The sequence below is a fragment of the Rhinolophus hipposideros genome (assembly GCF_964194185.1).
Source record: "Rhinolophus hipposideros genome assembly, chromosome: X".
Classification (NCBI taxonomy): Eukaryota; Metazoa; Chordata; class Mammalia; order Chiroptera; family Rhinolophidae; genus Rhinolophus; species Rhinolophus hipposideros.
This window is the reverse complement of record NC_138046.1, coordinates 17,215,635-17,227,867: the sequence shown is the minus strand read 5'-3', so window position 1 is coordinate 17,227,867 and position 12,233 is coordinate 17,215,635. Positions and strand designations below refer to the sequence as shown.

At 40.8% G+C, this 12,233-nt stretch overlaps 1 protein-coding gene across 1 annotated transcript; it reads right to left on the bottom strand.

Moving 5' to 3' along the window:
• Positions 1-969: 969 nt before the first annotated feature.
• On the bottom strand, positions 970-4,624 carry LOC308494969 (uncharacterized protein CXorf66-like; the record flags this gene model as incomplete). Its single annotated transcript, XM_081042989.1, has 3 exons — positions 970-1,870; positions 3,351-3,498; positions 4,537-4,624. The coding sequence occupies 3 exons, from the start codon at positions 4,622-4,624 to the stop codon at positions 970-972; spliced, it is 1,137 nt and encodes a 378-aa protein (XP_080899115.1).
• Between the last annotated feature and the right edge of the window lie 7,609 nt (positions 4,625-12,233).

Genomic DNA, 12,233 nt, shown 5'->3' with positions numbered 1-12,233 from the left:
GTGTAAACAGTAGGATAATATGACAGGGTTCCCTGAGCCATAAATTCAGATCAGTGGGTCAAAGGCAGGCCCAGCATGTTTGGTCTCAGAACCGCATCCCCCAGCCACACCTCTGTAGCACAGGACATGCTGCTGAGGTAGTGTGAGGCTGAGGCCAAAATTGACTGCAATTTAAAAATGTTCCCGGGCCGGCCCGGTGGCTCAGGTGGTTGGAGCTCCGTGCTCCTAACTGCTAAGGCTTCCACTTCGATTCCCACAAGGACCAGTGGGCTCTCAACCACAAGGCTGGTAGTTCCACTCCTCGACTCCTGCAAGGGATTGTGGGCTCCAACCCCTGCAACTGACAGCTGTCAACTGGACCTGGAACTGAGTGTGTCCTCCGCAACTAAGATTGAAACGACAACAACTTGCCTTGGAAAAAGTCCTGGAAGTACACACTGTTCCCCAATAGAGTCCTGTTCCCCTTCCCCAATAAAATCCTAAAAAAAATAAATAGCTATCAGGAGTTTCCCCCACCCAGCCAGAACCAAGCACACAGGTCTACTTTTGCCAAGCACTGGGCACTATAGAAAGACCATCTTACTCTGTGAAGACTGTGTGTTGTGTACACGTCAAAAACTAAATTGGGCTGGGACTTTAACTGAGGGCTCATCCAAGGGAAGGAGGAGTCCAGGGTACCCTTTTTGCAATTCCATTCTGGATTTGTGTATGTGTTTGCTTATACTTCCCGTACAAGTGACCAGATCTAATGAACATACATCAAAAGAGCCTTCTGCAATAATAATTACAGCAACATCATTTGTTATGTCATCCATTTATTAATATTTCTCAAATAAATTGCCTCCAAGATGGACAGGACTAATCACCGTAGTGATTGTCAATTGAATTTTCACTGTAAAAGAATGGTGATAAAATAGTTGGTACAAATTCTCTTCTGTCCAGTCGATGCTTTTTATTTTTATTGAGCCCTTAATTATTTGGGGCCCCTTTCGGGATGACTTCACTGAGATTTACGTTGCAAATAATGGTTGTCTCCCCATCACTGTCATCATCACTGTCATATGTCATCGTATCACTGTCACTCATGTTGCCATACAGTGCCTGGTCTCTGGAATCTACGTTCTGGAAGGACTCGGAAAAAGGCTTCACTTCATGAGGAAAAGGTAGGTTTTGATCATTTGTCTTCTTGGGCTCAGAAATATCATTGGCCAAAGATTCGGAAGTATTCATGGAAACAAGGGATTGTTCCTGGTGGTACTGACAAGGCTTGATTAATTGAGGTCCAGGTAACATATCGGCCACACCTGTGCTAACGGAGCTTTTTGCATTAGGATTTCCGGAGGACTCAGTAAATTTCGGTAAACCAGTTGGCTTGAGTAGCAAGATTTGATTTTGTGGGCATGGTGGACAAGGTGGCTTTGTTCCTCGGACTGGATATTGTAGACTGGTTGGGCAAGATTGCCTGACTGCAATATTTGGATTGGACCAACTGCCCTGACTGACCAGCTTACGGGAACCAGCTAGCTCGTGTAACTTATCTAGACTGCAAGTTGTCCGTGACTTTGCCATGTGGCCTACACTGAATACAGTTTTGAGGCTCGATGGCTTAGATAATTTTTCTTGAGTTGATGGCCTGAATAACTTTTCTGTGTTAGGTGGTACGGATGACATTTCTGGACTCGGGGGCCTGATTACATTTTCTGGACAGAATGGTATGAATGACTTTTCTGGACTGGATGCTCTAGATAACTTTTCTATGTCTAATATCACGGATTGTTTTTCTGAAACGCACGGGCTTGCCGTCTTGGATTCATTGAGTGATGTTTCGGATGAGCTGGAAGACTTGGCCGCTACACCTTCTTTTGGGACCCTGAAAATACAGAAAATTTGGAATGTGACAATTTAAAACAAAAGAGCATTATTGCTATCTATCAACAGGAACCAGAGACTACTGTGTCAGTTTAGACTTTTTGGGCTCCAGTAGGAAAACTGAACACAGTGAGAAATTGGAGAGTGGTAAAAGCCATGACAGACATGAACTTACGTTGAATTCAGGATTTTTCATTATCTTAAGAGCATTTTACCGTTTCAGTCACATTAGATTACATATGGAATCTAGATTACATATATTACATAGTCTACATATGGAAAAACACAAAGTCGTTTCAAATCTACCATTGAGAGAATTTCGCTTATTCCAGAAGTTAAACTTTTTATAAAAATGTCACAAGTTGATACAGAACTGATACACAAATGTCACGACTTGTCACAAGAAAAATAAACTCTTTAGACCAAAGTCATTGTTTTCCTATTATATTAACACCATCAAGTTATCTATTCATGCATGTTTATATTCACAATATTCTTTGAAAAGTGAAGGAAGGGAGCACTGGTATATTTTACTCATCAGTCCTTGGATGGGGAACTTTTTAGGGAACCACGATATCCGGGCCAGGCTGATAGACTCAATCTATCAGCCCGATCCTAGACTCAATTTATAACTATACATACACACAAAATTGTAGTTGACGTTCATTATTGTTCAGCTTCAGCTTCAGGTGTACAGTGCAGTGATCAGGCATCTACACCATCCCTGAGGTGCTCTCCCTAATGGGACACGTGTCCATCGGATACCCTACAAAATCTTTACAACATTATTGATTACATTCCCCAAATTGACTTTTGTAACCCCGTGGCCATCTTGTGGTTACCGATTGTGATTTCTAATCCCCTCTAATCCCCTCAACCCCACCCCCCTCCCAACTAGCAACCCCCAGTTGTTCGTCTATGTCTCTGAGACTGTTTCTGATTAGTTCATTCATTTTTTCTTTTCTTTAGATTCCACATATAAGTGAGATCATATGGTATTTGTCTTTCTCTGTCTGACTTACTTCACTTAACATAATGACCTCTAGGTCAATCCGTATTGTTGCAAACGGTAAGATTTCATTCTTCTTTATGGCTGCGTATTACTCCATTGTATAAATGTACCACAGTTTCTTAATCCAGTCGCCTAGACTCAATTTATAATGAAATTCATAGCCTGGGGTTCAGCTGAACCCTGAATACAAGACAGCTTTGGCTAAAGTTGATAATGCAGTGAGAATATTTAAGAGCTAATTTCATTTAAGTGTAAGTGTTCACCCATAAGATGTTGGTAGCTCCTTAGAAGTCTAAAATTAACATTAAGTAACCACAACAACAATGAAACCTGCACTATATGTACACAAACAGACACACACACATAGACACACACAGACACACACAGACACAGACACACACACACACTCACACACACATACAGATACACACACACACTCACACACTTAATTCAAAGGTGTAAAACTTACACTGGTCCTTCATCGCACGGGCAGTTGTAATGTATAAAGCAAAAACACCCAAAGCCAAAAATCATGATCATAGTACCAATTAGGTGGATGAGCACATGTCTTTTAAAATACTCCAGTTTGGTCTCCATTGGTTCAGGTTTCTTAGGTCCTGTGAAAGAGATGGTGTCATCAGAAAATGTTAGGTGACCAAGTTTTCTTCCATTTGATTGTGGCTTGCCACTATAGGTCAAAATCAAACCTCTTCATCAATGACTTTCTTAAGCATAAGTATTCCACTGTCATTTTCTTCCCTCTACCCTGTCCCCAGCCACAGTCTAGAAGCCAAGTCTGGAACACCTCTCTTGCTAATCAGTAGAATTACCTAGGTTACCCCTGAATCATGGCTTTCTAACCCCATTACCTAAGTTTTTGAATGTGTGTATTTCTTACATGTGTGAATACACTTGAGTGGTGTGTGTGTATCTGTGTGTGTGTGTGTGTGTGTGTGTGTGTGTGTGTGTGTGTGGTGCTGGGAAAAGGGATGGGAAAAGGAAATGTGTATGATGGGAAAAGAAAAAACCTTTGTTGAAGCCTACTATGTATTAGATATCATGCCAGATTCATTCACATAGTATTTTTAAAGACTTTTATTGAAATACAGCTTACATACAATTTTATATTAGTTTAAGGTGTATACGGTAGATATTCAACACTTACATACCTGAGAAGTGATCACCAGAAGCCCAGCAAGCATATGACGACACCGTACCACGCTATCACAATTTTACTGAGTATATTCCCTATGCTGTACAGTATATCCCCAAGACTTACTTGTTTTTTACCTGGAAATTTGTACCTCTTATTCTCCTTCACCTTTCCCCTCCACCTTTTAAAAGTTTTCAATTACAGTTCACATTTCATTCACATAGTATTATCTAGTTTGGTTGGGGACGGAGTTGGTGGATTGGGTGGGGAAGGGGAGTGAAGGGGACAGCATATCTGTACTCTTTATACTTTATGTTGCTCAAATTTTTCACAGGAGATAAACTCTGAGGTATTGTCCTAGAAATTGTTAAAGACCAACTAATAGTAACATGTAAGAAACAGCCTATTTCTTAAACACAGCTAGCTGGCTTGTTTAATTAAGTGCTTGAACACATAATATTATAGATCATAATTTCTAGGTTTTTAAAGGTTAGCTTCTTACCTTCAGTAGGAGACTCATCACTTTGGTTTGTATTTAAACAGCTAGTTGTCCAAGTGAAGAACAGGAGGACACAAATAAAACGATTCATGTCCAGAGCTTTGTTCAAATGTGTCTTCTACCAACAAAACTGCTGTATTTGAGTGGGTTCAGCCTGGTCTAGGGCTTTATGACATCATTATGTTGTGTCATAATCTCACCATGGGGAAGCATGAGTTCCTGTGTAGGTCAAGCTAAGTGTATTAGATTTTATTCTAAGAAAAATGGGGTACCACTGAAGAGTTTTTGGCTAGCGAGGGACACGATATGACCTGCATTTTAGAAAAACCACTGTGATTGTTTTATAGGGAATAGGTTGGAGGGCCACTTGGGGAAGAAAGTAGTAAGACAATTAGGAGACTGTTAGAGTGCTCCAGATGACAGAGGTCAGTAGCTTGAAGCAGAGTGGTGGGGGTGAACATGGACAAAATTCAATGACTTTGAGAAATATTTTGATGGTGGGTAGAAGTTGATGATGGGAAGGCAATGAGGCATGATGGGGGGAGAGGCAGCAAGGATGATTCATTCACTTAACAAAAATTGTCGAGAGTCAGTTATGTGGCAGGAAATTTTGCACTAGGCACTGAGCATTCAAATAGACATAGCTCCTGCCTTCAAGGAGTTTGCAATCTAATTGGAGAGACAGACATGTAAATAATCAATCCGTATGCGGTGTGGGTATGTAATGTTACAGGAGCACACAAATGGAGTATGTATGCGCTCAGAGTTGAGACTCCTATAGGAGATGACCCTTGAGCTGAGGGACAGTTTTTAATGTGGTTTTCTCTTTAAATGAGAGTAGAAATTCCTTGAACCCTAAAAGGAAGGAAAGGACATTGTGTTGCAGACAGAGAAATCAGTATTTGCAAAGCATGGTTGAGGGAACTTCATTTCCGTATGGCCAAATGAATAATGTGGGGAGGGGATAACTGGAAATAAAGCTGGGTTGGGTAGGCAGGATAACCCTTACACAGGGGTTGTGTGCTAAAGGCCTTTCTTTAAGTCTTATTTCCTCATCTCTAAAATGAATTGAAAAGAGATGAAAGAACATGGCCTATAAGGGTAGCAGTCTTTGAAATTATCTTTTGGGGACCATTGCAATTGAACGAAATTAAATATTGTTTAGAAAATGCAACTCGCTTTTACCCTGAAACTCTAAGTAATCCTGCTCCCTAAATACTTTTTAACATTATGAAGATCAGAACATGTTATTTTTACACAATGTTGTATATCAGTTGTATCTCAATAAAGCCAGGAAAAAAAAACCCTAAAACAGGAAAATATTATTCCTTTTTGAATAAAATGATCTTAATTTCGGTGATGCTTATAAAGTGAAAGAATATGTCTGTCAACTCTTTAAAATCGGTTTTTCTCTACTGACTGATAGTTGATCGACAATATCTTAAAGCCAGTATTTCAGAAATAGCTTCCAAATCAATATGAACATTAACTTCTTAGTCACAGTGGATACAGAAACTACTTTATTTTCTTTATCATAGGCTTATATGATTTTATATATAGGTTCACATGACTGGCATGCTAGAATTCATTTCACTCAGAAATTCTGTAGTAAGATTTTATTTTCTTTTCTTTTACTTTATTGGGGACTATTGGGAACCAAAGTGTTTCTCCAGATTCCATCAGCTCCAGGTCATTGTTCTTCAATGTAGTTGTGGAAGGCGCAGCTCAGCTCCAAGTCCAGTCACTGTTTTCAATCTTAGTTGCAGGGGGCGCAGCCCACCATCCCATGGGGGAGTTGAACCGGTAACCTTGTTGTTGAGAGCTCGTGCTCTAAGCAACTGAGCCATCGGGCCGCCTCTCCCGCAGCTCAGCGGCAGCTCGTTTTCTTCAACCTAGTTGTGGAGGGCGCAGCTCACTGGCCCATGTGGGGATCGAACCGGCAACCCTGTTGTTCAGAGTTGGCGTTCTAATCAACTGAGCCATCCGGCCGTCCTGGAGTAGGATTTTGATTAAAATTGTGCATAATAGATGTACTTTAAAATCTAATTTCTTGCTTCGGATGTTGTTATTGTTTTTATTATTGCCAGAACTAGGCTGAGGCCCAGTGAGGCACTTGCCTCTGGCACAGAATTTAAGTGTAGTCAGTATAAATAATGTTTTAGTAATGAATATATGTCATATTTTAATGCAATATTTAAAAAATCAAAATTAATGCAAAAAATCCTCGATGCACAAAATATCAAATATTTTAAAGAAAGACAGAATCTGACCCTGTACTTGCCCTCTAATCCTGGCTCTGCATGTTTGTCCTGCAGGACCATCCTTATTCTTGTCCACTTTAGAAAGCAGAAGAGCAAGGTCCAGGGATTCATCCCCTGCTTCTAAACAGGACTGTGTGGGGTGGCCAGTTCGCTCAGTGGTTGGCGTGCAGTGCTCATAACACCAATATCGCCGGTTCGATTCCCACATGGGCCAGTGAGCTGCGCCCTCCACAACTAGATTGAAAACAGTGAGTTGACTTGGAGCTGATGGGTCCTGCAAAAACACACTGTTCCCCAGTATTCCCAAATTAAAAGATAACAGGGCTTTGTGGTCCCCAAGACCCCTAAAAATGTCTCTAGGACATCGGCCTCAGGACCCCGCTCCTGGGCTGCTGTTGGATGATTCTGTGTGAAGAATGCCTCTTCCTGCTGTCTCTTCTTGGCTCTCCAGAGTTGAACCCTCGCCACTTTTCTGATAGCCCCACACTTTTATCTGATTGTCTTGCTCCCAAAGTTTGGCCAGCACCGTTGCCAGTGGAATCAGAAATACCCACATGGCAAGTTGGAATCAGGCTTTTTTTCAGATGAGACCAAGGAATCACCTTCTGGGGTTGTCTCGTCATGGCTTTCTACTGCCCTCCGCTGGGCCTCAATCAACAGTGCAGTTTCAACTCAAGCGGATTTTTTCCCCCTTATATTTTTTAAATTAAAGAAATATATAAATATATGTATATATATTTATTTATATACCCTATAAAAATTTCAAACCACACAGAGATATTTCCACTTTCCTTTATGCCTTCAGTTCTTCTCACCTGTTGAAAATTTCTCTAAATATTTCTTGCTGATGGCCTGCTATGATGCCTGAAGTCTTCGTCTTTATTTTTAATTTCATTTCAGAATTTTTTAAGGGTTATATTAATCTAGCCCCATTGCGCGAAACTCCAAAATACAGAAATATACAGAATAAAAAGTGATAGAGTCTTTTCCTTCACTACCAGACTACTTTCCCATTCTAATGATAATGACTCAAAAGTTTCATGTGCTTCTAAGATCATTTTCTACACATTTACATACATATGATATATGTGATGCACACGCGCGCGCGCACACACACAGACACACAGACACACACACACACACACACACAGTAAAGTTTCCCTGTTTCCCCGAAAATGAGACCTAGCCGGACAATCAGCTCTAATGCATCTTTTGGAGCAAAAGTTAATATGAGACCCGGTCTTATGTGAGCTAAGACCGGGTCTTATATTATAAGAAAATAAGACCCGGTAATATATTTATGATATGATATGTTATTATATTATATATTATGTTATGTTATATTGTTATTATACGGGGTCTTATATTTCAATAAAATAAGACCGAGCCTTATATTTTTGCTCCAAAAGATGCATTAGAGTTGATGGTCCGGCTAGGTCTTATTTTCGGGGAAACACGGTAAATGGGATCATTCTGTAAGTACTGTTTTTCAGGGTTTTAAAAACTACACAACTGTGTGTACACCCATGTTCACAGCAGCATGCTTCATAATAGCCAAATGGTAGGAACAATCGAAATATCCACTGAAAATGAATAGATGAACGGATTGTGGTATAGCCATACAACGGAATATTATTCACCCTTAAAAAGGAATTGAGTTATGAGAAAAGCTCCAAAGTGGATGAGCCCAGAGGATGTTATGGATGAACCTGGAGGACATTATGCTGAACCTTGCGGACAAATAAGCCACTCACGAAAGGCCAAATAGCGTATGATTGTACTTCTGTGAGGTACCTAGAGTAGTCTGATTCATAGAGACAGAAAGTAGAATGGTGGTTATCAGGAGCTGGGCAGGGTGGAGAATGGAAAGTTATTGTTTAACGGGTACATAGCTTCAGTTTGAGATGATAGAAAATTTCTGTAGATGGATGATGGTTTCTGTAGTGGTGATAGTTGAACAACACTGTCTATTTATTTAATACCAGTGAATTGTCTACTCAAAAGGAGTTAAAATTTTATGTTGTATATATTTTACCACAATAAAACCTTGAAAAAAATTGCACAACTAATACCCAAGTGATTTCCTTTAAAAGAGAACAAACTGATGGTTGCCAGAGGAGAGTGGAATTGGGGAGCTGGGTGAAAACGGTGAAGGGATTAAGAAATACAGATTGGTAGTTTCAGAATAGTCATGTGTATGTAAAATAGAGCATAGGTAATATAGTCAATGTTGCAACAACTATGTGTGGTGCTGGGTGGGTACTAGACTTTTTTTTTTAAATTTAAATTTATTTATTGGCGTGACAATTGTTAATGAAATTACATAATTTCAGGTGTACAATTCTGTATTACATCAACTATAAATCCCATTGTGTGTTCACCACCCAGAGTCAGTTCTCCTTCCATCACCATATATTTGATCCCCCTTACCTTCATCTCCCTCCCCCCACCCCCCTTACCCTCTGGTAACCACTAAACTATTGTCTGTGTCTATGAGTTTTTGTTTCTCATTTGTTTGTCTTGTTTTTGGTTTATATACCACATATCAGTGAAATCATAGGGTTCTCTGCTTTTTCTGTCTGACTTATTTCGCTTAGCATTATACTCTCAAGATCCATCCATGTTGTCACAAATGTTTCTATATCATCTTTCCTTAACGCCGAATAGTATTCCATTGTGTATATATACCACAACTTCTTTATCCATTCGTCTATCGAAGGACATTTTGGTTGTTTCCATGTCTTGGCCACCGTAAACAAAGCTGCAATGAACATTGGAGTACACGTGTCTCGGGTGGGTACTAGACTTATGGGGGGAATCACTGCATAAAGCATATAAATGTCTACCGACTCTGTTGTATACCTGAAAATAATGTAAAATAATATTGAATGTCAAAAATAAAGAGTCGAAGCCCAGATGAAAGAAAAACTGAAAATGGAGTCATATGTAAACATTTACAGTGTAAAGCATAACTGACATCTTTAACCACTTTCTCTCCTCAATCCCATTCTGCTGTCCCAAGGTAATGGCTTTCAAACAGCCTGGTGTGTGTTCTTTGAGTTCCTTGTGCGTGTATTTACATACATCACAGAGCATAGGTCTGGAGGAAAACTGGGTAAAAATCCTGGATCCACCATTTACCAGCTTGGTGACCCTTTGGGCAAGTTAATGATTCTATACTTTAGTTTTCTCATCTTTAAAATGGGAATAATAGGAGCTTCTGAATGCAGTGAAGATTAAATTAAATAGTGCATGTGTAGCACTTAGCACAGTACCTACTCTATAATAAGTGGTCAAGAAACATTAGCTATTACTGTTGGATGTGGTGTCTATCTTTAGAGAGTCAGCAAAGTAGGCCAGTAGGTAATATCTTTGACATTAAAATCAGAAATCAGGGACTGGAAGGTATTTGAGTGTGGGGAACAGAAAAGGCACCAGGAGAGCTGAAGAAAAGAAAGTGAGTGGCTGCCCATCAAATTTAGTATCTACCTTTATAGAACAAAAAGTAGAGGAGATATAAGGAAACATAAACACATAGTAATAAAGGAGACTTTTTAATTTTTCAATTACAATTGACATTCAATATTGTTTTATGTTAGTTTCAGGGGGACAGGACAGTGGTTAGACATTTATGTAGTTTATGAAGTGATACCCCCGGTTAGTCTAGTACCCATCTAGTAACTATCAGTTTGTTCTCTGTATCTAGGAGTCTGTTTCTGTTCTGTTTGTTCATTTATTTTGTTGTGTAGTGTCCACACACAAGTGAAATCATATGGTATTTGTCTTTCTGTGGGTGACTTGTTTCACTTAGCATAGTACCCTCTAGGTCCATCCTTGTTGTCGCAAATGGTAAGACCCCTCACTCCTCAGAGGGGACCTCTGGAGCACAGTCAAGAGATCCCTCTGGATTCCCAACCACCACATGTGAGTGTGGGGCCAGCCCTTTTAGCATTAGTTCCCCTCCTCCCAGGCTTTACTTGTCTTTTTTTTTTTAAGTAAATTTTATTGGGGAATATTGGGGAACAGTGTGTTTCTCCGTGGACCATCAGCTCTAAGTGATTGTCCTTGAATCCAGTTGTGGAGTGTGCAGTTCAGCTTCAAGTCCAGTTTCCGTTTTCAATCTTTAGTTGCAGGGGGTGCAGCCCCCCATCCCATGCGGGAATCAAACGGGCAACCTTGTTGTTGAGAGCTCGTGCTCTAACCCACTTTGCCATCTTGCCCAGACTCTCCAATAAAGGAGACTTCAATTCACTACTGTCAGTAGAAGACAAATCAAATGATTGTAGAAGTACTACGGAGCTAGAAGACATATAACATAATCAATGGAGTGGATAATGTGTGTGTGTGTGTTTGTGTGTGTGTGTGTGTTTGTGTGTTGGAAAACCACTTCTCCCACCTCAACCTGATCACGATTCAGTGCTAGCAGTCATAGAATACCTCCTTCTTGGGCACAAGGCTGAGCTTGTGGCTCAGGCTACACCAGTAATTATTGACCATCTCTGGCCGTAGTGATTGGTTTATAGTTAGCCATATGATTCAGTGCTGGCCAATCAGAGATCTTCACCAAATTTTTTTAAACAATTTGGGTTTTGGATTTCCTTCACCACCACTGGTACTTAACCTGGCAAGGATGTGAATTCAGAGTTGCCTGTGCCATGTCCCCTGTTGCCTGGAGTAAGCTAATTTGATAGAATGAAACCAATATAGAGAGAAACATAAAGATGAAAGATGGAGAGAGTTTTCCAGGGCGAGGCACTATTTCATATGTTTCTGAGGCCATCTGCATTCATGGCTTTCTTGTGGTTTCATTATATGTATCCATTTATTTCCTCTTTTGACTCACTGATTGGAATTGGGCTTATATATTTGCAACCACAAGAGTTCTATCTAATATATATTGGTGAGGTGTGTGTGTAAACAGAAGGATAATAAGACAGGGTTCCCTGAGCCATAAATTCAGATCAGTGGGTCAAAGGCAGTCCCAGCATGTTTGGTCTCAGAACCGCATCCCCCAGCCACACCTCTGTAGCACAGGACATGCTGCTGAGGTAGAGTGAGGCTGAGGCCAAAATTGACTGCAATTTAAAAATGTTCCCGGGCCGGCCCGGTGTCTCAGGTGGTTGGAGCTCCGTGCTCCTAACTGCGAAGGCTTCCGCTTCGATTCCCACATGGGCCATGCCAGATGGCTCAGTTGGTTGGAGTGCGGGCTATCAACAATAAGGTTGCTGGTTCGACTCCCCGAAGGGATGGTGGGCTGCGCCCCCTGCAACTAAGATTGAACACGGCACCTTGAGCTGAGCTGCCGCTGAGCTCCCAGATGGCTCGGTTGGTTGGAGGGCGTCCTCTCAATCACAAGGTTGCCAGTTCGACTCCCACAAGGGATGGTGGGCTGTGCCCCCTGCAACTAACAACGGCAACTGGACCTGGACTGAGCTGCAC